Source organism: Papio anubis, chromosome 6 (genome assembly GCF_008728515.1).
Source record: "Papio anubis isolate 15944 chromosome 6, Panubis1.0, whole genome shotgun sequence".
NCBI lineage: Eukaryota > Metazoa > Chordata > Mammalia > Primates > Cercopithecidae > Papio > Papio anubis.
The window spans coordinates 53,972,464-53,997,249 of NC_044981.1; the positions used below are offsets into that span (position 1 = coordinate 53,972,464).

Genomic DNA, 24,786 nt, shown 5'->3' on the forward strand with positions numbered 1-24,786 from the left:
CAGAAAGCCCACCCTATGGAAAGAATCATGGGAAAGAGGTGAGTCTGTAAGTCCCAAGATCAAGGTTAAAGGTCCTTTTTTTGCTGTCTTCTTTTGCTCTCTTTTCTTTCTTCCAACTTCAGGTGCCTGATTGGGTCTCTTTCAAGAGAATTTTCCTTTCTTTCCTGTTCTAAAGCCTTTCTAGATTTCCATTCATGCTCTGAAACTTGCCTTGGTTTCTTTTTCTGCTGTATGCCTCTCAATTGAATTGTTTCTTCTGAGGAGGCAAGGACTGAAGTTGTGGAATTGGTATGGATTCACCGCCAGTAACTCATGGTAACTCAAATCTCTTCCACTGCTAACAGTCTGAGAAAGCTGGTAAAAATGGGGGATGGAATAAAATCAATTTCAGAAGTTATAGTCACTAGAAGTGTTAGAATGGTCACCTGAGTTGGAGGGGGCATCAAGAGAAAATATAAATGAAATGGACAAGAACTAAGAGGTCAGGGTATGTATGGAAATATTAAAGCCACCAAGGATAAGAGTAGTGATATAAGCCAGGCACAGAAAGACAAATTCTGCACAATCCTACATGTGGAGTGTGGGGGGGGAAAAAAAAAAAAGTCAAACCTAGAAATAGTAAAATGGTGGTTACCAGATACAGGAGGTTGAAGGGAATAAAGAGATGTCAATCCTCAGATTAAAAAATTGACAATGCTTCAGGTCATGACACATCAATTAAATCAGAACTTCTAGGAAGAAGCATGGGTATCAATGACTCTAAAAGTTTCTCAGGTGATTATAATGGGCAGACGGAGTTGAAAGCCACTAAACGGTACTCAAAGCTTGGCCTCCAGATCAGCAGGGTCAGTATCATGTGGAAGCTGTTAAAAATGCAAATTCTCACCCCACCAGAACAATTAAATTAGAAACTCTGGAAGTGGAACCCAGAAAGCTGTCTTTAACAAGCCCCCTAGGTGATTTTGATGAGGACTAACGTTTAAGAACCATACCACTGGGCCAACTGCAATATGGCTGGTGCCTGGACACTCTACCCCGTAGTCCCATTAATTTTTGGCAGTTTCCTCCCACAGCTCATGTATGTCATGACCTTGAGGTGGGTTTTATATTCGTCTTGATTCCCTTTTCTGCTTCCAAAATGTGTCTCCTTATTTCTGCTTCAGAATACCCCAAATCATTGAGGAGAATGTCATTAAACTTGGTTAGCTATTTTTTTTCCTTATTATCTACTTCACTTACTGTATTAGCCTGTTCTCATTCTGCTAATAGACATACCTAAGACTGGGTAATTTATAAAGGAAAGAGGTTTAATTGACTTGCAGTTCCACAGTTCAGTCATGGTGGAAGGGGAATGAGGAGCAAAGTCACATCTTACATGGTGTCAGGCAAGAGAGAGTGTGTAGGGGAACTCCCCTTTATAAAACCATCAGATCTCGTGAGACTTATTCACTGTCACGAGAACAGCATGAGAAAGACCCACTCCCATGATTCAGTTACTTCTCACTGGGTCGCTCCTACAGCATGTGAGAATTATGGGGGCTATAATTCAAGATGAGATTTAGATGGGGACACAGCAAAACCATATCACTTACTGTGCTTCCTATAATCCCCTCTCATTCATGAGTCCAGTGTTTGACTCAGTCCACCCCCTAATTCTTGCTTTTCTTCTGTAAAAATTGTATACATTTATGATGTATAATGTCTTGATATGCATACATGGTATGGAAAGGCTAAATCAAGCTATTTTACATATACGTTACCTCACATGCTTTGTGTGTGTATGTGTGTGTAGCAAGAACACTTAGACTACTCCCAACTATTTTCAGTATTCAACATATTGTTAACTGTAGTCGCCATATTTAAAATAAATCTCTTGAACTTATTTCCCTTGTATAACTGAAATTTAATGAGAGCAAGGAGAAAGTAGCATGAAGAGGTTAAAGATGTAAGGAAGTTTGCCAATAACCAGGAGTGAATTCCTGAAACCAGTGGAAGGATCTGAAAAAGGGCAAAGAGGAATGGAAGACAGGATCCTACTGAGAAACAAAGAGTGAAGAAATAAGCACACAGAAGTGGCTGGTCTGGAAAGCTGGGCCTTCCCATAGCATTTGAGGCTCTCTTGGATTTGTCCTGGAAATCACCATGATTAAAGGATCTTGGAATAATTGATGTAACGTAAGCTGGAATGTTGTGGCCGTCTGAAGAATTCAGAGTGGCCGGTCTTGCCCCTCGCTGGAGAGATCATTAGACATGAATTCTTGTTTCCTCATGGGGAGGAGAAAGGAAGTTGTCAAGGGAGAAGGAGAAACAAGCAGTGTCCCAAGCCCCTGCAAACTGTGACCTTGTAGATGTTGCACAATTATATGGTTTGAAGTACTATTCTTAGTAAGTACTAAAAGAAAATCTGCAAGTGATACTCATATTCAAACATAAATACTAAATCCTTTTTCAAAGACAATAGAAATGGATGAACAATTGTCTGATTCCCTGATGCCCTGTGGTTGGCTATAATGGATTTGTTCAGTTGAAAATAGGCAACTGAAGGACAGCTAGGTATAAATAGGCGCAGTTTACTAAGCATTTCTAAAGCCTGCTACTACAGGAAGAAAACCATTTTCTTTGGGTCTGATGATTGGTACTTGTTTCTACATGAAAAAAAAAGTTTTAGTTAAAATAGGAACTTAGGTCATGTTTTCATCATTTCTTATTTAGAGTAATATAATAGCTCCCTAACTTTTGTGCCCATTTGCACGCATGTCCCTCCAATCTGACAACTTTTTTTTTTGTTTGTTTTTTGTTTTTTTGTTTTTTTGAGATGGAGTTTCGTTCTTGTTGCCTAGGCTGGAGTGCAATGGCAGGACCTCGGCTCACTGCAACCTCCACCTCCTGGGTTCGAGCAGTTCGCCTGCCTCAGCCTCCCGAGTAGCTGAGATTATAGGTGCACACCACCACTTCTGGTTATTTATTTATTTTTTTTCTGTATTTTTAGTAGAGACGGGGTTTCACCATGTTGGCCAGACTGGTCTCAAACCCCTGATTTCAGGCTATCCGCCCGCCTTGGCCTTCCAAATTTCTGGGATTACAGGCATGAGCCACTGCACCTGGCCGACAATTTGATTCTCACCTGTCCACGTATTATTTAAAATGTTTCAGTGGCTAGTCAGTGCTTTCAGGTTGCTGAGTAAATTACTTACCATAGCGCTAAAGCTACAATTAGCATAACTTAGTGATTGAAAGCACAGTCCTCAGAGCAAGACTTCATGGGGTTGAAGTTAATTATTTCATAATGATTAGCTGGGTGATTTGGGGCAAGTTAAACTGTGCCTTTGTTGCTTATGTATAGTGAAGAAATATAGTATAGTACCTCTTTCATAAAGTTGTGAAGATTAAATTGGTACGTACAAAATGCATAGAACAGTGTTGGTGTGGAGCAAGAGCTCTATAAATTCTCACTATTATTAATGTTCTTCAGGCAGTTTCTATGTGATTATCCCTGTCTGTCTCCCCCAGACTCCTCTCCCATGAGGCTACCACTCACTCACTGGGTTCTAGCCATAAAGCACTTGTTTTCATTCATTAGAACAAATAGGATTCTTTTACCAGTGAACCCTCATATTAGCTTTACCATCCATTTGGAATCCTTATTTCTCTCTTCCACAAGTTAATTCCTATGTATCACTCAGAATTTAGATGGTCACTTCCTTGGAGAAATTGTCACTGGCCTCTGTGACGAGTTTAGTAGCCCTTCTTCTAGCACCATGTACCTCTTATTTAAAACAATTATTACATATGTGATCATATATTTGTGTGGTCACTTGATTAAGCTCTTTCCCCCTCTACATCCTCAAGCTACATGAGGCCAGAGACCTATTCAGCTTTGCTCACCGGTATATCAGCAATACCTGGTGCAGTTCCTGTTGGAGAAATGCATGGGTTTTGAACAAACAAGAAACAATATTTAGAAATTATTATAAATTTGCAACTGCTAAATTGGGTGAACATGGGTTAAGTTCATAAGTATATAACAGTAAGTTTTGCTAAGAATTAACTTTGCTTTTCAGTCACATCCAAAATGGATTCGATTCTATGTTTGGATATTTGAATCATTCAGCAGGAAAGAATAAGAAACAGAACTATTAAAACTAATTTACATATTTGTGTATAAACATTCATAAAATTGCTAACTGTAACCCGATTTTGGTTATAGATTATCATAATCATTAGGGACTAAGCATTAAAGTATAGGAATACCACCATTCATCTGAGTTATTTGATGTAATGCCTATTTGGACAGGCAGCACTTGGAGAAGTTGGCTTTTGCTACTGGTTTCAACTTTAGTTTTCCATCTTCCTTGAGTGACTTGGAGGTGAAAGTATACAAAGAATAAAAAATTTTTAAGTAAATATTTTAGGAAAAGAAGCATAATTTTACAAATGGATCTTTCTGTCTGTAAGGTCATCATTTTATAATGCCAAATTCTCATCTTCTGCTTTGCAATATGTTACTTACTTACTACAGTGGCACCTCTAATAATTCAATAACTTGCCGAACACAGGAACATCTGAGACAGTGTAATCAAAGAAACGTACAAAATAAGGATCAAAACATTATACTATTACTTTATAATATATTACATGATGTACCCAAAGATAGTAAATATTTTTCGGTATATTTATTCATAATCTGATCTCAGAAGACTGTTGCTCCTGATAAGAAACATATCTTAAAATTACCAAGAAAGGTAACCCGAACGTTTATGCATATTAACTAAATCCCTGTAGAATAATTAACTGTTTTAACTTTGAATTCTCAATTCAAAGTTTTACTCTTTTTTTTTTTTTTTTTACTCATCTCTTTTACTCTTCTCCCTCCCCAAGAGGTTGTCTTTGTGAAAGGAGAGAATGCTGAGGTGTGCATGCTACCTTCTGGATCTTTGCTGCTCTCTGCTGTGGGGTGACTGTCTTTTCTGCTCTCTTGTCATACTGCAGCAAAGCCAGCTGAGGAGGGGCTGGTTCATCCTAATAATTGGGGTACCAGGGTTTCTTCTCATGGCTCCCAGTTTTTTGGCTTCTGTATACAATGTCTCCTTGTTCTATGACTCTTCTGGCTCTCTGGAGAGGATCACGATTCTCCTGCATTCCTCTGGAGAATAAAATAGCTACTTTCTCTGCACACTGATATTTATGGTTGAAGCTAATTTCAAACCTCTCTCTCAGCTATGGCTTCTTTCCTGCTGCAGTCTCAGTGCCATGTTGATTTGGCAATATATTCAATATCAATGCACAGCTTTGCTAAGAGGCAAGAAATAAGGCCCTCTTATACTAGAATTTCCCCAAAACTTAGATAGGTTTGAGTATTGTTCTTCATTTCTACACTGACCCCAAGCCCATGGTGGGATCAACAATGGGTGGGTTGGGATAGTGATGGGGGAGGGGGAAGTAATCTTGGAAGGGTTTGGGACAGGCCTACCCTCAGTTTCTCCAATATTGAAAGTTCCTATCTACTGCAGTCTTTTCCTGCAACATATCCTCCATGGTTTTTGCACTATAATTTTAGTATGGTTTTACAACTCAAGTCTGCTAGAGTGGGATCATGATATGTACAAGGAAGTTTTAAAAATACAGAAACACTGCTAACTTGCTCTCAACACAGTGTGGCTCTCAATGCTGCTGTTTTTTAATGTTGTTGAAAAGACTAGCTTTTAAGCTGAAACTGAACAACGACTTCTTCGTTCTAAGACAGTATGCAGCCTATCCTGGGGTAATGAATACTGTTGCTTCACTGGTTTTAGAGTTGTAGAGCATCATAATTTAAGGAAAAATTTTAAATACCAATGGTTTAAGATTATCCATTATTTCCTATAACCTACACACAATGGCTCAATTAAAAGCTAGTTCAAGTGAAAGAAATGAAATGAGAAGAAGTGAGAAGACAGGAAAAAAGAACAGGGTTCTACAAGGTATTAAAAATTGTACCTCTTTTCCTCTCCTGTATTAACTCTATTGCAGGTAGAAGACAAGAGTGTTATGGTAGAGAGAACCTCAAACATAAAACCACTTCTAAGACAACACTTTTAGAGACCTTATAAGCTAGCTGCCTCATTATCATCTATCAAGTCATTGTTATTATCATTGCCACAGATCAATCAGAGAAGACCCCAAATCAAACATTTCCCCACATTTGATTCTATTGGCTGGTCAAATATAATCCTTTTTGTTAAGATCCATAAGAAGCTAAGATTTCTGAACTACAAGTAGTTGGATTCCCTTTAGTAAATGATTTCTTTGTATATCACAGACACTGAATCCAGTATCTAGATATGTTCTTTTTTATTACATAGCTGCTAGAAACCTTAGAGTTCCGTTTGCATCTAATTTTTAGAAAGTATTCTTGATTGTATAGATTTTTATTTTTATTTTTCAATATCTGTTTGTATTTGCCTTCATTGTCACCATTACTTATAATAATACTGCTACTAGTGGTAAGTGTATAGAGTAGGATAGGTTGGGTTATTCTACAGTAAAAAGCAACAATGGAGTATCAGTGGATTGCGATAACAAAGGTTTATTTCTTGCTAACACTCCAGGCCCATTACAGGTCAGCTCAGACTGCTCTATTGCCTTCACTGGGAGGCCAAGGCTGACAAAACAACTTTTCTCTGGGATACTACTAGAAGGAAATTAAAGATTATGACCAAGCACATGTTTCATTTTAAAAATTCTGTCTAGGAGTAACACGTCTTCCCTGATTGCACTTTGACCAAAGCAAGTCATATGGCTGTCTAAATCAGCTAGGCAAAGAACTGTACTCTTCCCCCAGAGAAGCCAAGGGACACCAGGGGATAACAATACAGTCAAACAAAATAGATTGCATTTACTTAAGTAATTATTCAATGCATCATTCATGCAATATTTATATATTAATACTCATCAGACTTCTGTTTGGTATGTACTAGGTTTTTTTTTTCATTTTATACGTGAACAATAATGAGTTTAGAGAAACCAAGACATTTACTCAAAGTTATACAGTTGGTAAGAAACAGAATTGAGATTGGAACTGGATTTTTCTGTTCTAAACCCAGTCTTTACTCCTGCATATGGTACCTCTCCTGGGATAAAGAAGGGGAATACATTTTTAAATATAAGAACCCAATAAGAAGCTGAATGATCCACTTTACCATTGCAGTGTTAAGAAAATCCAGTTTGATGGCAGTGAGTTTTCCCCTAACCCTGCTTGAGGAATCAATTGCCAATGGGTCAAAGTAGCTGCTAATGAGCTAATAACCACTCAGTGGCAGCTAATTAATCTGCAACCTGGGAGCACCTATCAGTTGGTGTTCAGAAGACCAATAAAATAAGGGGTCAACTGGGATGGCTCAAAGAGGTCAAATCCAGATTTTTGAAACAGAAAAATTATGTACATTAAATTATATATATAAGAAAGTACCAAAGGGAGAATTAAGATTAAATATATTGCGTTTGTCTTTTTTAAGATGCCATCCTTTTACACATGAATACAGAACTGTAGTCATTAGATTAAGTCACTGGCATCCTAATTAGCCAATCAAAGACTTAACTCATTTTAGAATTATTGAATAGGCAGCTGTATAGTTTGATAAGTGCCTCTCCTTTTCCCATACACTGTGGTCCTTGGTTTCCCACTGTTATTCTTCAGAGTGATTTCTTATGGCACCACAGAGTGGATAATTAAACAAATTTTGGGACACTGTTATGTGTCAGTTCTTGTGCTGGACCCAGATGTGACAAAAGTCTGGCCTTTATAGAGCTGAAAGCCAAATGGAGGTGACTTAAACACGTAATTACATAAATAACTTTGCAAATCACTATTAATCTATGGCAGCAATGAAGCATTTTGGCAGCACATTCTATTTAAACTCTCTTTACTTGGTATCCTGAATTGGAAAGAAAATCAATATGCAAATCATTCACCTTGACTCTAATATTATGATTATACCATATAGTAAAAGGTAGGTATTTGTTAGTCTTGAATGTAACAATTCATGCCACAACAATTATACAGCAAAGATTTGGAAACACCTTTATCAGAATTGAAAACTTATAAATTGAAGCTTGTCATTTTTGAAGGCTTAAATTTTTAAAAATTTTCTCATAAAATTTCAATAATTCATAAAGCATTTGTCAACATTCAGAAATTATTTTAAATATATTTATAAGTAAACAATAGGAAAATGCCTTTTGTTGATTAAAATTTCTTCCACATTTTCTTATAAGAACTATAATTATGTTACTAATAGACATCTTTTAATGTCTATCTTGAAAATAAATAGTGTATCTATTTAAATTATTGAATAAAAAAATCTTAAAATTTTCTGATTTCCAGAATATATGACCATGTATTAAGCTCATCCTCGAATGTCTTGATACATACTACGCAGCTTAGAGTAAAAGTTACAGGCCCTCAAACAGGTGGATAACATAATTTTCATTTTCCTAATGTATACCAGAATCTAAATTGCATCTTTCCTTCATTTGAAACCCAACCATTCAGTTATGGTAAACTGACTTGATGGGAAGTTTATCTTAAGACTTATGTAATTTTTGCCCCCTTGTGTATCATGGTATTTGGGGAATATATTTTCTGGGTATAACATATGGTGGAACAATCTTTCAGGTTACCTGTTGTGACCCTGAGTTTGCATCATGGGAGTAAAATATGCTTCCAATTAAAATTGTCCTATGGGGATGCTATTTTTTATGAATTCAGGGTAAAGAATAGCAAAGGAGTCTAGGCTGTATTTGACAGCTGGGCTGAAGCACCTTGAATCAATAAAATTCTTATTCCATCCTAAGTACTTGCCATTGTTTCACATTGTCATGATTCTATATAACTAGATTTGGAAACCTCTAATACAGGTGGTTGTCCAGATTAATGCCCAATATTCTTGAAAAAGGCTACATACTGACAAATAACATCAAATAAATAATTGCACACAGAAGTTTATGGGTTCTGTTTTAGGTGCTTTGAGAGAAACTTAAAAACATAATTTATTTTTCTAAATGATGCTCCTAAAAATAAGATATACAATTTTAACTTAAGTCTATATAGACCAGAGCTTATGGAAGTTCTATTCTTAAATATATGAATTTACTTTCTTACAACAATGATCCAGCCATGCACAAGCTATTTCCTTTGTTGAACTCTGAATAATGCTAAGCCTGCTAAACATTCTACAGAGTCAAGTAAAATCTGATTGAGAGTGATTTATCTTTATTTTTCTTTATTCTTTTCTAAGCACAGTCTTTCAGATTCCTCCATATTCAGTATATCATTCAGTGCAAAGCAGGACATATTAATATGTTACAAAGTCCTATTAATTATTTAATACAGGCATACCTCAGAGATATTAGGGATTTGGTTCCAGATCACTACAATAATACAAATAACACAATAAAGTCGCATGGATTTTTGGTTTTCCAGTGCTATAAAAGTTACGTTTCTATACCATCATCTATTAAGTGTGCAATAGCATTATATCCAAATAAACAATGTATATAACTTAATTACAATATTTTATTGCTAAAAGTTGCTAATGCTCATCTGACCATTCATGCAGTTATAATCTTATTGTTGGTGCACAGTCTTAGCTTGATGTTGATGACTGCTAACTGATTAAGGTGGTGATTACTGAAAGTTGAAGTGGCTGTGGCAAATTCTTAAAATAAGACAACAAAGTGTGCCACATTGATCTTCCTTTCATAAAAAGAATTCTTTCATAAAAGATTTTTCTATAGCATACTATGCTGTTTGATAGCATTTTACCCACAATAGAACTTCTTTCAAAATTGGAGTTAATTGGCCAGGTGTGGTGGCTCATGCCTGTAATCCCAGCACTTTGGGAGGCTGAGGCAAGTGGATCACCTGAGTTCAGGAGTTCGAGACCAGCCTGGCCAACATGGTGAAACCCCATCTCTACTAAAAATATAAAAAATGCTGGATGTGGTGGTGGGCACCAGTAATGCCAGCTACTTGGAGGCTGAGGCAGAAGAATCACTTGAACCTGGGAGGTGGAGGTTGCAGTGAGTTGAGATCCCACCATTGCACTCCAGCCTGGGCAACAAGAGCAAAACTCCATGTCCAAAAAAAAAAAAAAAAAAAATCCTCTCAAACCTTGCCCCTGATTTATAAACTAATATTCTAAATACTTTGTTATTTCAACAATATTCAGATATCTTCATCAGATTCAATCTCAACAAACCATTTTCTTTGATCATCCATAAGAAGCAACTTCTCATCAGATCGTTTGATCATGAGATGAGAGTAATTTGGTCACATCTTCTGTCTCCAATTCTAATTCTAGTTATCTTGCTATTTCCACCACATCTGTAGTTACTTTCTCCACTGAAGTCTTGAACTCCTTAGCCATCCGTGAGAGCTGGAATCAACCTCTTCCAAAGTCCAGGTTAATATTGTTACTTTTGTTTCATTTCATGAGTCACAAATGTTCTTAATCACATCTAGAAGAGATAATCCTTTTCAGGAGATTTTCAATTTTTGTTGCCCAGACCCATCAGGGAAATAACTAGCTATAGAAGCTATAGTCTAACAAAATATATTTCTTAATTAATAAGACTTGAACGTCAAAATTACTTCTTGAGCCATGGGCTGAAGAATGGGTATTTTGTTAGCAGGCGTGAAAACAACATTAATTTCCTTATACATCTCCATCAGAGCCCTTGGGTGATTAGGTACATTGTCAATGGGCAGTAACATTTTGAATTTTTCTCCTGACCAGTATGTCTGAACAGTGTGTTTAAAATATTTGTAAACCGTGCTATAAACAGCTGTTCTGTCATTTAGGCTTTGTTATTGCATTTACAGAGCACAGACAGAGTAGATTTAGCATAATTCTTAAAGACCCTAGGATTTTTTGAATGGTCGATGAGCACTGGCTTCAGCTTAAGTCACCAGCTGCATTAGCCCCTAACAGGTCAGTCTGTCCTTTGCAGCTTTGAAGCTAGGCATTTACTGTTCCAATCTATGAAAGTCCTAGATATATCTTCTTTTGGTGGAAGGCTGTTTTGTCTACACTGAAAATCTGTTTAGTGTAGCTGCCTTGATCAATGATCTTAGGTAGATCTTCTGAACAACTTGCTGCAGCTTCTCCATCAGCACTTGCTGCTTAGCCTTGCACTTCTGTGTTACGAAGATGGCTTCTTTCCCTAAACCTCATTAACCAACCTCTGCTAGCTTCAAGCTTTTCTTCTGCAACTTCCTCAGCTTTCTCAGCTTTCATTGTATTAAGGAAAATCAGGGCCTTGCTCTGGATTAGGCTTTGACTAAGGGGATGTTGTAGCTGGTTTGATCATCTGTTCAGGCCACTCAAACTTTCTCTATATCAGCAATAAGGCTGTTTCACTTTGTTATTATCTGCATGTTCACTGGAGTAGCACTTTTACATTTCATTTAAGAACTTTTTCTTGGCATTCACAACTTTTCTAACTGGCACAAGGGGCCTAGCTTTCAGCCTATCTGGGCTTTGAACATGCCTTCCTTACTAAGCATAATCATTTCTATCTTTTGATTTAAAGAGAAATATGTGACTCTTCCTTTCACTTGAACATATATAGGCCATTACAGTGTTGTTAATCAGCTTAATTTTAATATTGTTTTGTCTCCGGGAATAGAAAGGCCCAAGGAGAAAGAGAAAACACACAACTAGGTTTGCCATCTTATGCAGGCATGGTTCATAGCTCCCCAAAACAATTACAATTGTAACATGAAAGATGACTGATCGCAGATCACCATAATAGATATGATAATAGTGAAAAAGTTTGAGATATTGTGAGAGTTACTAAAATGTAACAGAGAAACAGTGTGCACACACTGTTAGAAAAAATGGTGCTGATAGACTTGCTCAACCTCTATGCAGAGTTGCTACAAACCTTTAATTTGTTTAAAAATAAAAGAAAAAAAATCTGCAAACATAATAAAGGAAAACATAATTAAATGAGGTATGCCTATATATGGTCTTTACTATGCATTTCTAGTTTGTTATTATATCCTATTTTTTTCCTGGATCATATTTTACAGCTTTACCTACCGATTCACATCTCAGTATACATATCCAAATATATAGTAATTTTTCTTTTGCTATACTTGCCATACCCCTCGCCTCCAGTAGAAGATCAATTGTATGACCAATAATGGGGAAGGAGTTGGAAATTCACCCCCTTCCTTCCACTACAAGAATCTCAAGGTAATTCAAAAATTAAAAAAGATGGTCATGAAGATGGTCATCATTCCAAATGCTCCTTAGCAGCCAGACAATTGGAGGAAGGAAACCAATGTCTTTCCTTTATATTTATTCAGCCCTAAAGAATGTAAGTGGTGTTTGAGAAACATTTATTGAACTAATGATATCATACCATATATAGTAAAATTCCTGTTAAGTAATTTGTCTTTTGTAATTTATGACTTATTTTATTAAACAAATACATAAGTGGGTGAGTGATTGTTGTGTCTCAAACACCACAAGATCATAGAAATTTGAAGCTCTAAACATAATGTCCAAGCAGCTGGCTAAATGAATTCTTCGCATATTATAATTTATGAGCTTCTTAATTGGACATCCAGATTCCTCCATTTTCCCCTGTGCTTCAACCACATTAGCCTACTTTCAGTTTCCAGAAATGCATCATGCTTTCTCCTTCCAGAGAGTTCTTCCACATGTGTTCCCTTCACAAGAAATGTTTTCTCCCCTTCCTCTTCTACTATTTAACACCTTGCTCTTTCAGATCTCATCTCATGAATCATGTCCTTTGCATGGACATGTTTGGTTATATACTAGAGAATATGATGAACTTAGAGAAAGATGAACTTCTCCTTCATAGCACTTATTACAAGTGCAATTGTGCTATTTATGTCAATATCTATCTTCCTCAAGATTACTTATCTTGGTTTGACTCACTATTTGTCCTCAAACTCTAGCGTCTATGGACAATCATGTACCATTTATAGATTTATTTATAACATCAGTTCTCAGATCTCTGTCACAACACCCAAGTTGGAGAAAAATGAACTTAGAGAAAGATGAACTTACAGAAAGAACTTCTCATTCATAGCACTTATTACAAGTGCAATTGTCATTGTATCATAATTTTTGTGATTCCCCCATTAGACCATTCCATAAAGAATCATTGATAAGTTTATTCACTGTTACATCCCTAGCACATAGCACGTCCTTGCTCCTACTTGGTAAGGTTGACTTAAATAGTTGCTTTACCAGGATTCAGTCTCACCCATGTTAATACATAGAATTATGATTTTGTTTGGTGTGGCAATACACCCAAATACAATTCTTGAAATCCCAGACTCTTTAACAACTAAGTGATTAGTTGTGATGTGACACAGTGAATGGCCAATGAAACTCAGGATTCCTGGGAAACCAATAATTTTAGAGATAGACAGAAAGATTGCTATTGTTCCTTCTTCTGGCCTTGAACATAAATGTAAAGTTTGAGTGGCAGCTATCTTGGAACCATTAGGAAATTAGTATGAAGATGAAAGCTAACCTCTTCCCAAGCTAACAAGGATGCTGAAGTTGAAAGATGGTGTTTATTATAGAGTGTTGTAAACACTCACATTGACAGGATGGACTTCCCCACAAAACTGGCTCAGATGTTGAGACTGATAATGCCACACATATTCCAAGAGGGTATGAAGAGGTAAATTACTCATGCATTAAACTTTCTGGAAAGAACAGGGTAGAAAGCAAAGCAGATCTAAAAATAGCTTGAGTGAAGGAAGGGGCAAGTGTCCCTGGGCTTTATTGGCTGGGAAATAAAGCCAAGGTGAGGATTCCTGCATAGTTTGAACTTTTCCTGCTGGTGGTCATGTAGTGGTTTGAGCTTCTCACCAGCACCAATGGAGGGAGTGCCTGGGCTTTCTTATCTTCTTGATCACATGTAGCACAGAAAGAGAAGGAGACCTGAAAGTTGTCAGTGGTTACCTACGCTTGTTACACAGGGCATTAAGACAATAACTGAAGTCATGTACTCTGTATTCTTATTACTTGCAGGTAAACACAATCCTAACTGTACAGTAAGTGCTCAATAAATATTTTTTAAATGATGATGAAATGAATGGGAAGTTATAAGGTAGTCAATGCTTAGACTTTCAGGGTCTCAGTTTGGTGTGTGTGTGTGTGTGCGCGTGCACACACACACATGCCCTTTAACTTTGGTGTTGTGGCAAAGATATGAGAACTGATATAAATCTATGAATAGTACATGCTTGTCTACAGATGCTAGAATTTGGTGACAAATAGTCAAAACCAAGATAAATAATTTTGACAAATAGTCAAAACCAAAACAAATAATTTTGAGGAAGATAGAGATTGACATAAAAATAGACAAGTACATAGAAGTATATAATTTACTAGAACTATAATTAAACTTAACTAAATTCTTTTAGAAACTCCTTTGTATTTTTCCATTTAAGTACCATTGATCTCCAATAATATAGGCTGGTTTAGATCTTGGGCTCCATTTAGTCTTATCTGGAAGACACTGTCAAGTACATCAGATATACTTTAGAGTTACCCAGTTGCATCTGTTCATTTGACCTGTGCATCTAAATCTATCAACTTACAGAGTGCACATAAAACTTGCACTGAGTTACCTTCTCAGCATTAGAGTATAATATCCATCAAGACAGGCATTGTGTCTGCCTTGTTTACCATTGAAATATGAGAACTTAGCAAAATGTTTATTTTATACATATGCATGAGAAACATTTCTTAAATTAATAAAATTCTGAATCTTATAGGCAAATAACTCTGATTTGTATTTGTGCTATTTAAATTATTTTTCAGGAGAACTTACAAATTCGTTCACAATTTATTATCTTGTATGTGAGAGTAGTCTAGCAAGAGTTGTTCAAACATCAGCTATATCTTGGCTACTTATGCTTTGCTAGGACTCCCCATCTTCAGGTATTTAAAATAGTAATTAAAATGGAAAATTTCAAGAGCTCCCTTAAGAGGAAGTACACTCCGAAATTAGGAAAATGAAGGCACAGCTTTTCAAAACAGTATAATTTAGGGTATTCAGAACAGGGCTTATATTTTACCATACACATCTGAAGAGCAACTAAAATTGTTAATAAAGCTTATAATAACATTTCCAATTTCTCAAGATAGCAAAGTCATGCCACTTACTTATGAGATGCTCTAATGTGTTAGACATCATGAGGAATACTGGGGATATACAGGTACATATTATATGGTCTCTGCATTTTAGAAGCTCATAGTCAAGTGAGCAAGGCTAACACATAGCAAATAATCACACAAAAGAGTGATCAAATTTGAACAAATTGCCAAGGGAACGTGCTGGGTGAGTACAAGATACCTCAGGGAGAAGACTAGTGAAGCCCAAGAAATGAACATGAAAGAAAGGAACTCAAAACTACTGATTTGTTTTGAGGGGGTTTGAACAGAGGTGATGAAAGGGAGGGTGGAAGTAGATACCAGGAAATTATGCTAGATGGTATATAGAATCTACGTTAGGATTGGCCTTGTGTACCACAAGGAGCTTATAAACTGGGGGAAAGTAAGTTATATTTGATTTAAACAAGATAAGTCCGACCACAATGATACTTCCTACAAAAATGTTTATTCTTTAAATAGTTGTGATATAAAGTGGAAACTTCACTTATCTGGGAATCATATTTTTAATAGTTCATCTTTATTTAGATAAAGAACATGGTATTATATATGGTTTATAAGAAATCTAAAAGTAAAATATGATTTTTAAACTAATATAGAAGTGAATGATACCTTTTCAAAATCATTGCCTTGCAACTCTAGACAACTATTCAAACATTCTGCCAGTAAAGCAAATGTGTTTATTTACTACTCACTGAAATTGTCTTAGAAACATTTGACACATCCTTTTGAATTAACTGGAAAGTAAAAATTTGTTTTTTGTCAGCCTGGATTTGATTTTTAGAAATAACTGAATGTCATTTGGACAAAAATCTGGTGAATAAAGTAGACAAATAAATTGATAAATATCATCTTAACTAAATTAACAAGACAAATATGGTTAATACTGTCTTAACAATATTAGCACAATATAAAAACAAAATGACTCTATAGTAGTGACATTTAGTTTCTTTTATGGAAGAGACCCAATGTAATTCCAATTCTAAAAGATAATGTTATTAACATGAATGCATAGCTTCCCAAAATGACAACTTTGAAGGACAACCATGACTGCAAACATTAAACACCCAATAAAAATGGTGCACTGTTGTAGAAATCCAGAAGTTTCAGGGAACAGCCTCTAGTCAGTTAATGGTAAAAGAAAATTTCCAGCTGGGTGAGGTGGCTCATGCATGTAATCACAGCACTTTGGGAATCTGATGCGGGAGGATCACTTGAGGTCAGGAGTTCGAGACTAGCCTGGTCAACATGGCAAAACCCCGTCTCTACTAAAAATACAAAAATTATTCAAGTGTGGTGGTACATGCCTGTAATCCCAGCTACTCTGGTGGCCGAGGCATGAGAATCGCTTAAACCCAGGAGGCAGAGGTTGCAGTGAGCCACTTCACTCCAGTCTAGGTGACAGAGTGAGACTGTGTATCACAAAAAAAAAAAAAAAAAAGTAAAAAAAAGAAAATGTCCAGGAGGTAGAATACTAACAGGCTTTTAATGTCTGGATGGACGTATCTTCTATACATATGTACAAACCCCTTACAGAAACATATCTATCCCCACTTACGCTCTATTTGTCATCACATGTTTCTCACTTCTTCCTCATGCCCATAATTCTAGCCTGAACTACTTTGGTCCTCAAATTCTTTGAAGATGTTTACAGTTGAGAAAAACAATGACATACTCTTTGATTAAAGGAAGGTCCATAGATATGTTTTCCTTTATACTAATGTGATAGGTACTGAGCATACAGGCTGTTATAAGGAGACAGATATTGGCACTCTACAGCTTCCCTTCACCTCTGGAGTATACACACATTTACAGTATAAATTTTGTGAGCTGACTACTAGATAATTAAATTTTATCTAAACGAAGCTCCTGCAAAAAGCAGGCAGTGATTCCTTGTAATTCTGTGGACCTCTCCGAATGCTGCTGGAATGTCTGCCCAACAATCCAGTATATTGGCATTAGTGTACAGATAGAGGTCACTGTGAAAACCTTCTGACTGAAGGCACCTTTTCAGGATTCATATAATTCAGGATAATGGTCTGGCTGGCTACCTATGATATTTTGCTCTGCTTCACTAATGACAGGGGTCTTAAATAACCAGCTGGAGAAGGAAAGTTTAGATGGAATGATCATCAGAAGTTTTGATTTAGTTCCTCTTAATTCCTAGAGGGGCATAATCCCTTTCATAAGTCATATAAGTTTGATACTATGGCTCAAGTCAAAGGAAAGGTGACCCTCATGGAAGCAAAGTACTCAACTAAGCACATGGTTCTGCTTTATAACGGAACCAGGAAGAACAAGAAGAAAGCGGAAGCTTTCTAGGTAGTAGTCCACCAAATAAATAAAACTCTCATGAAAACAGATGTCAAAATCTATCTGCTCACCTGTCCAACTGCCAAAAGACTGAAACAAATTCCTAACGTTCATGAAATTTTTGACTTTAGATGATGCAGGATATAGAGTTCAACCTACTATATTTCTTAGATAAGTGTACTCAGCAAAAGTCTCAAAACAAGTTCCTGTAGCAGACTACTGCCATATGAAATGCAGAAAAGAATTAGCTCAGCATGCATACCTCAGTGGTACAGCATGATAAGGAAAGCATGGGACTCTGGTGCCAATTTAAGACTATGTGGTCCTGGAGTTTGATGACGAGCTGCCTTTTTGAGAATTATTGCAGGCCCTTTAAGACAACATACACTGTACATGAAACAGGATATAGAAAGAGAGCCTCTCTGTTAACTCACAATGGAGGGGAAGTTCCACTCCAGGGCAGTGCTATAGGAAATGATACTAAAAGTTATGATTGTTAACATTTATTGATTACTTTCTAAGTACTAGGCACTTTGCCAAACACTTATAAGCATTATTTCATGAAATCCCTCCAATAGCTGTATAAATAAAGGCTATTATCTGAGTTTTACAGGTGAAGGAAGTGAGGTTTGAAATTAGGTTTAAAGACCTTAGGTAAATTGAATAAGTTTGCATAGCCATTGAGTAATACAGCCAAGACTCAGAACTGGATTGTGTGCTTCCAGAGCCTAAGATCAGATGGTGTCAAAGAAGAATCAGTAGAACCCTGGTGGAATTTTTCTCAGACTCAAGCCTCCTGGAGAAAATCCTAATAATGAGGCTATTCATATGACTCTTTCAACTTATGAAGCTGGGAAACAGAGTCAAGGGAAGGAATGTGGCAGAGGAAATTGGCATCTGTTTCGTATACTTCACTCCTCTCGTAAGCACTGTTCACATTGGAAATGTAGGCTGGAAATGTATGCCTGTTTGGATTATATGAGTGCTAGTTCAAAATGATGCTTTGTTGTGTGGATATAGGGCATACAATAAGCTAAATAGTATCCATTTTTTCCTCTACCAATTACAAGTGTGGTAAATCACTGCCTTAGAAGGTCAGTGATTCTCAAACTTTAGGGCTCCTCAGAATCCCCTGGAGGATCTGTAAAAACAAAGATTATTAGGCCTCAACCCAGAGCTTCTGATTTAGTACATCTGTGCTGGAGTTTGAAAATTTGCATCTCTAGTGAATCCTAATTTGAATTCTAATGTGTTGATTATGTAGTTTGGATATGTATTCCCTCTAAATCTCATGTTGAACTGTAACCCTGAGTGTTGGAGATGAACCCTGGTGGAAGGTGACTGGATCACGAGGGTGGATTTCTAAAGAATGGTTTAATATCCTCTTGGTGCTGTCCTGGTGATAGTTGTTATAAAGTGTGGTACCTCCTCTCTACTCTCTTTCTTGCTCCTGTTTTTGCCATGTAAAGTGCTGGCTCCCACTTCACCTTCCACCATGAGTTAAAACCTTCTGAGGCCTTCCCAGAAGCAGATGGTGGCGCTATGCTTCCTGTACAGCCTGCAGAACCATGAGATTCAACCTCTTTTCTTATAAATTACCTACTCTTAGGTATAGCAAGGCAAGGATGGGCTAATATAGCTGGTGTCCTCTTACTGTCCTTTATCTCTATAGTATACACAGATTCACAAACTGGATTTTATAGCTGACTCTGAGATGATGCCGTTTTCTCTGGATGAAGCTCCTGAGAAAAGCAAGTCATGCTGCTGCTGCTGCTGCTCCTCCTGGGATCACACTTTCAAAACCATTGTTCTAAATTAGAGATTTTCAACTAAACTCGCACATGAGAATTGTTGTATACATTTTTTTTTTAAATGCTGATGCTTGAAGTGTACTACTCCAGACCAATGAAATCAAAATATCCAAGGGTGAAGTTCAGGCATCAATATTGCTAAACTCCTCTCCCATCATCCACTGATTAATCTAATGTACAACATGAATTGAGATCACAGAGAATAAGTTTGTTTATGTATCAGCGACAGAAAATTAAGAGTATGTCTCTGCTAAGACTTGACTCTGAAATACCTATAAATTACTAAAGGAATTTAAGGAATACTGAAGTAATGAGGTCTTGATATCAAGTCATTACAAAATTTTTATCTCTTAATAATATAGATGACAGCTGATACAACAGGCTTGCTTTTCTTCGATGACATGTTACAGTGGACTTTTAAATAGGCAATGCAGTTCTTGTTTCTTTGATAGAGAAGAGACAGGTTACAGAAGTTTGATGAATAATCTAAATTGTTCTGGCCATAACTGGAATGGTGTATTATGTATGCATGTGTGTGTGTGCCTGTGTGCATGTGTGTAAAACACATAGAAAGCAATGGCATGCACTTCTTAATGCCCACAGCAAAGCTGATTAGTTGCTTATTACAGCTGTTGCCTCTTTACCTCAGGAAGGTTTCTGTTATTGATATTGTCAATTTGTTGTTATCAATTCCAGCAGTTTCACTTTTACTTTATTCTGCTTAAAAATATATATATTTCCCTTACAATTTTGGTTTACCCAACATTTCTAAACATCCTCTTTGGTATATATATATGCATTCATTACTTAATTCAATCATTCAACATATAAACTGGAAAAATCCTAAAAATCTATTAAGGGCTCAGGAAATATATGTGTAGAGTTCATGCAGAATAGTTTCCTTCCTTCAATTCCCAAATGTTTGAATTAAACCCATTTCTATTCTTGACTCCGACTAACATTTATTGGTATTTAGTGCCAGACCCTAGCACTATGTTCTAGGCAATGTGGAACTAACAGTGAAGAAGATAGCAAAACCCTCACTCTCATGGAGTATATATTCTGTTGAAGAAAGAAAGAATAAACAAATAATAGGTAAAAATTAATAATTAAATGAGTTGATGTGAGAGAGTGTAACAGGACTTACTTTAAACTGAGTTGTCCAGGAAGATTCATTAAGGAGGTAAAATTTATGCTGAGACCTCAATGACAAGAGGGAGCCAGTCATGCCCAGGGAGAAAGCCAGGAAAACAGCTTTACAGGCAGAGAAAAAAACTAAGGTAAAGGAAGACCTGAGATGGATCTGAGTGTGTCTTGTTCCAAAAACAGAAGACAATGGGGTGGACTACAGAGCACAAAGTGAAAAATGGTACAAGAATTTTGAATATATATGAAGCCTGAGATGCCTGTTGGACACCCAAGAGGAGGTATCAAATAGGCAAGTGCTTCTCAAAGTTAATTTGCATATGAGTCATATGAGGATCTTGTTTAAAATGCAAACTGTGATGCAGTGGATATGGAGTGAAGTCCCAGATTCTGTTTCTCAAAAGGTCCCAGGGGATGATCCTGCTGGTGTTGGACCACCTGTTGAGTTGTAAGGATGGAGGCAACTGTACATTTGTGTCTGCAGTCAAACATAAAGAAGAGAAGGAAGAGGCCAAAAAATAAATAAGGTGGAGAAAAGAAAACCAGAAAAGAAACTTTCTTTAAATTTTCAAAGAGATTTAGGTGGTTTGTGTGGAGAAAGGATACCAAATACCTACAGCAAGCTTTCTCATACTAAATGTGATTCAGTAGCATCAAGGTATTCATGGAAGTGACTCAGTACACTGACATGGAAGATATGTAACTGTGCTCTAGACTGTACTTGGAGTTTCTGACTACTTGCTCTGCCTTTCAAAGTCCATGGTTTCCATTTCAAAACAGCAATGCTTTCCCCTTAGTTGTTACTATAAGCAGTTTGTAACAAGAGACGCTTTTCCAAATATCTCAAATTAAGAACTGCATAGCTTTGTAAGAGATAGGAAGTCAGTCTCCTCAGAATATGGGGTACATATCCAGCTGTACATGCTAATTGGAGGTGTCCCATTACTTCCAGTGTGCAGGATCATGTGCTTTATGAAGAGAGATGCACAGGGAGATGTAACTGAAAAAGATTCATAACCAGCTTTGATTTTTGTCTGCTCCCTGCATTTCCCCCAACCCCCAAACATTAACCCCAAAACAGAAAATTGCTCTTAGTATTCCTGCTCCAGAACCATGCAACATAGTTATAATCAGTACTTCTCTTACTTTCTTGAACTTATTTTTATTTCAATGGTTTTAATGAATATTTCCTAGAAAGTTCACAACACTCATTTTTATGTTTAAATTCATATTCAAACTTACTCAAAGATAATATCACCTGGTATTATTAGAGAAGTCTATATAAATACTAGAACTGACATTTCAGATCCATGTGTAATAATACTACCCCCATAGAATTTGTATAGGTTACAGAAATGTTTATCTTGAATAGTCCTCCTGCTCCTCATCTCTGTCTTTGATATATTACATCTTTCAATTTCTGGCAATCAATTCTAGGACAATAGACAACATTTCAGTCACTTCAACTTTTAAAATAACCACTAAAAATACACCAAAAAATCATGTGATGTAATCAAAGCACCATGAATCAAAGGAAAATAGGTATTTCATTAACCAAAAATTATCTTAATATTCTTAGGATCACAACGATATTTCCTTGGGCAAATTGAAAGTGATCTGAAAATTATAAGGGTAGATGATGATATATGTATCAACCTATTCTTATCATTGCAATTTAGACATCAGGACCAAAATAATAGCCTACAATTTCTCAATAGCTGAGTAACTCCATGCTGGTTTTTACTATAACTGATGATAGGTAAAGTATGGTAAACTGGATGCATGTAACAAACATGGGAGGTCGTAATATGTTTCCAGGATATGGCATCTTGCCATTGGCCACAGCCTCTTGGAACCAGATAAAGTCACTGAAATAGTTAACAGATGTTAGCCATACTCAAAATATAAAAGTTCTATTGCTAAAATTATGTAGGATCAGATGGAGATTTGGCTTTTGGTCCATAACTTAACTGACTTGGCAAATGAATAGTTGAGATCCAGAGGCATAATGCATAATATTGAGGCCACACACTCTGCATACTATGCAGGAGCTCATAAACTACTGACGGTATGTACACTGTGTTAAGCCTGCCTGATTAAGTATTAACACAGTATTTGATACTTGGGGAAATATGAACTCAATTTTCCCATCTAAATTAAAAAGTTATTTCTACAAGAGCAAAAGAGACTTTTTTCCAAGTTCAAAATAGGACAAGTTTTATTATTTATCCTCAGCTTGCAATTTACCTGATGACTGATACTGCTTTTTGTTGACTTAATCTATCCAGTTATAATCTTTTTGAAAAGGATCTCTTTTTTCCCACTCTTGTCTATTACTTCACATATCAGAGCAAGTTGACACTAATGATTTTCAGATGAGTACTGTAGCTGAAATTGATCTTCTCAACCGTAGATCATAAATCCATTCAAGTCAAGCATTGAAGGAGGCTTGTGCTACTTTAGAGTTTGTGGTTTTATTCACAGCTTTGCAAATAAAGTCACCAGCTTCCATCACTTTGTATAGATTCACACCCTGGTGAGGGGGAGAAGGAATATCAGGAAGGCAGAGGGATTAGACAGAAAAAAGATAAAACATAGCCTTTTAAATTTTATTAGTAGTTACTTAACCATTTAAAATTACTAAACAAAGTGGTGGTGGTCATTATCAATTTGGGGGCAACATTTGTTTTCATGAATAATGTTAACATTTTAGATTTTTCTGCTTTATTTCAGCATATCTTGAATCTGACCCTTGTATAATAATATAGGTAGACACACTTGAAAAAGTCATAATTCAGGCTGGTATCTATAGGAAGGGCAATAATGGAACTACAAAAACAGTCTACAAAGCATCAGTGAAGGACAATCAAAATGATAATGTTTTGGAGCAGTTTATAGATAAGAACTGACTTAGAAAAAAGACTATCCTCTTTATAAAGAAACAAACTTGAAAAAGCCATAAGGATTATGGAAAAGGTGAATGCATATATATATACATATATATTTTTTAAACCAAGTTCAGAAACACTAGTATGATATTGAAGGAGGTAGTTGCAAGTGAAATAAAATGAAGTAGTATTTAGTACACATCTGGAATTTATTCGCCTGAGAGGTTGTACTGTCTGAAAGTACAAATAGGATCAACAAAAGCTTAGGTAAATCCGTGGATGACAGATATGCAGTTGGGTATAAAGGCCAAATTCAGGGCATGCCTTTGGCTTTGGTGTAATGAAAGCGTCACTATCAATGTCTCCACCCAGCACTTTCGTTGTTACAGGAGGAGGCAAAGCATTAGGTGGATTAAGCACAAACTTGTCCTTACATGGCATTTCATAAGCTTCTATGTTCTCCCTCAATATGGACTAGAAACAATGTGGGATTAAAGTTGAAAATACTCAGTTTTCCTTGCTATTATAAAGTAATTTTTAATATCTATGAAAACCTGTGACTTTCATAAAATAGACAAGTATAAAAACTCATAGGGGCTTTTCATAACAATATCATTTTAGAAATTGGAGACATTTCAATAGAGCCAATTACTTATCTCTTTAAGAATTAAAAATATTTTATAAAATGATACTTGCAAATTTCTTTTTTTTTATTATAAAGTTGTTTTCAGGATACTAACATTTGCTTTGGTTTGAGAAATTTGGTTTTCTTGTGGTAATGGCTTTACGTGGGTATCTATTTAACATCCTTAATCCAATGATACTTAAATTCTGTAAACAATTAACTTCGGATGCCTTTCACTTATAAATTATATCCAGCAAGTGTTGATAGAAAGATTTTAGCCATTAATGTCTTTCTTCTCTTTTCAGTAATTCCATTTGTAACATACAGTAGAATTTGCTGATATCACACCAAAGAAGAATTTTGTTTGGACTTTTCTCTACCATTTTAGTTAATCAGTAGATATCATTATGAAAACAACACTGCATGTATTCTTAAATCATTTATCAGGTGCTTAATATGTCTCATGTACTATGATAGATTCTGGAGTTTCAAGAACCTCACATAGAATGTGGTTTCTGCCTTTAAGGTCAAGCAAGCAATGTAGACTCACAACAGAAAATTCTGTACCATAGTTAAAGCCACAAATAGAGTTATGCCCAGGTTATTATGGAGGCAGAGGTGTGAGGCCACCAACCAACCAAGGAAAAAAAAAAAGCAGAAAGGAATGTGTCAGGGAAAAGTGCCAAGAAGGGTGAAGCCTGATTCGAGGTTTATACAAAATATATAGAAGAGGATGGAGGATGTATGGGTCACTGTATGTAGGCAGACAGACGAGCAGTTCAAGATATCTTAAATAT

The 24,786-nt window shown here is 36.3% G+C and overlaps 1 protein-coding gene across 5 annotated transcripts in view; it reads right to left on the minus strand.

Moving 5' to 3' along the window:
* Positions 1–16,637: 16,637 nt before the first annotated feature.
* Positions 16,638–24,786, minus strand: part of HMGCLL1 (3-hydroxymethyl-3-methylglutaryl-CoA lyase like 1) — a 149,636-nt gene continuing 141,487 nt past the window's right edge. For 4 of the 5 annotated variants that reach the window (XM_009205401.3, XM_017957959.2, XM_017957956.2 and 1 more), the window contains one exon: positions 21,614–23,009. In XM_009205401.3, the coding sequence (XP_009203665.2) occupies positions 22,908–23,009 (102 nt within the window). In that variant the 3' untranslated portion in view covers positions 21,614–22,907. Of the gene's footprint in view, positions 21,477–21,613; positions 23,010–24,786 lie in introns of those variants that run through there. The other variant, XR_001901853.3, reaches the window with a different exon arrangement.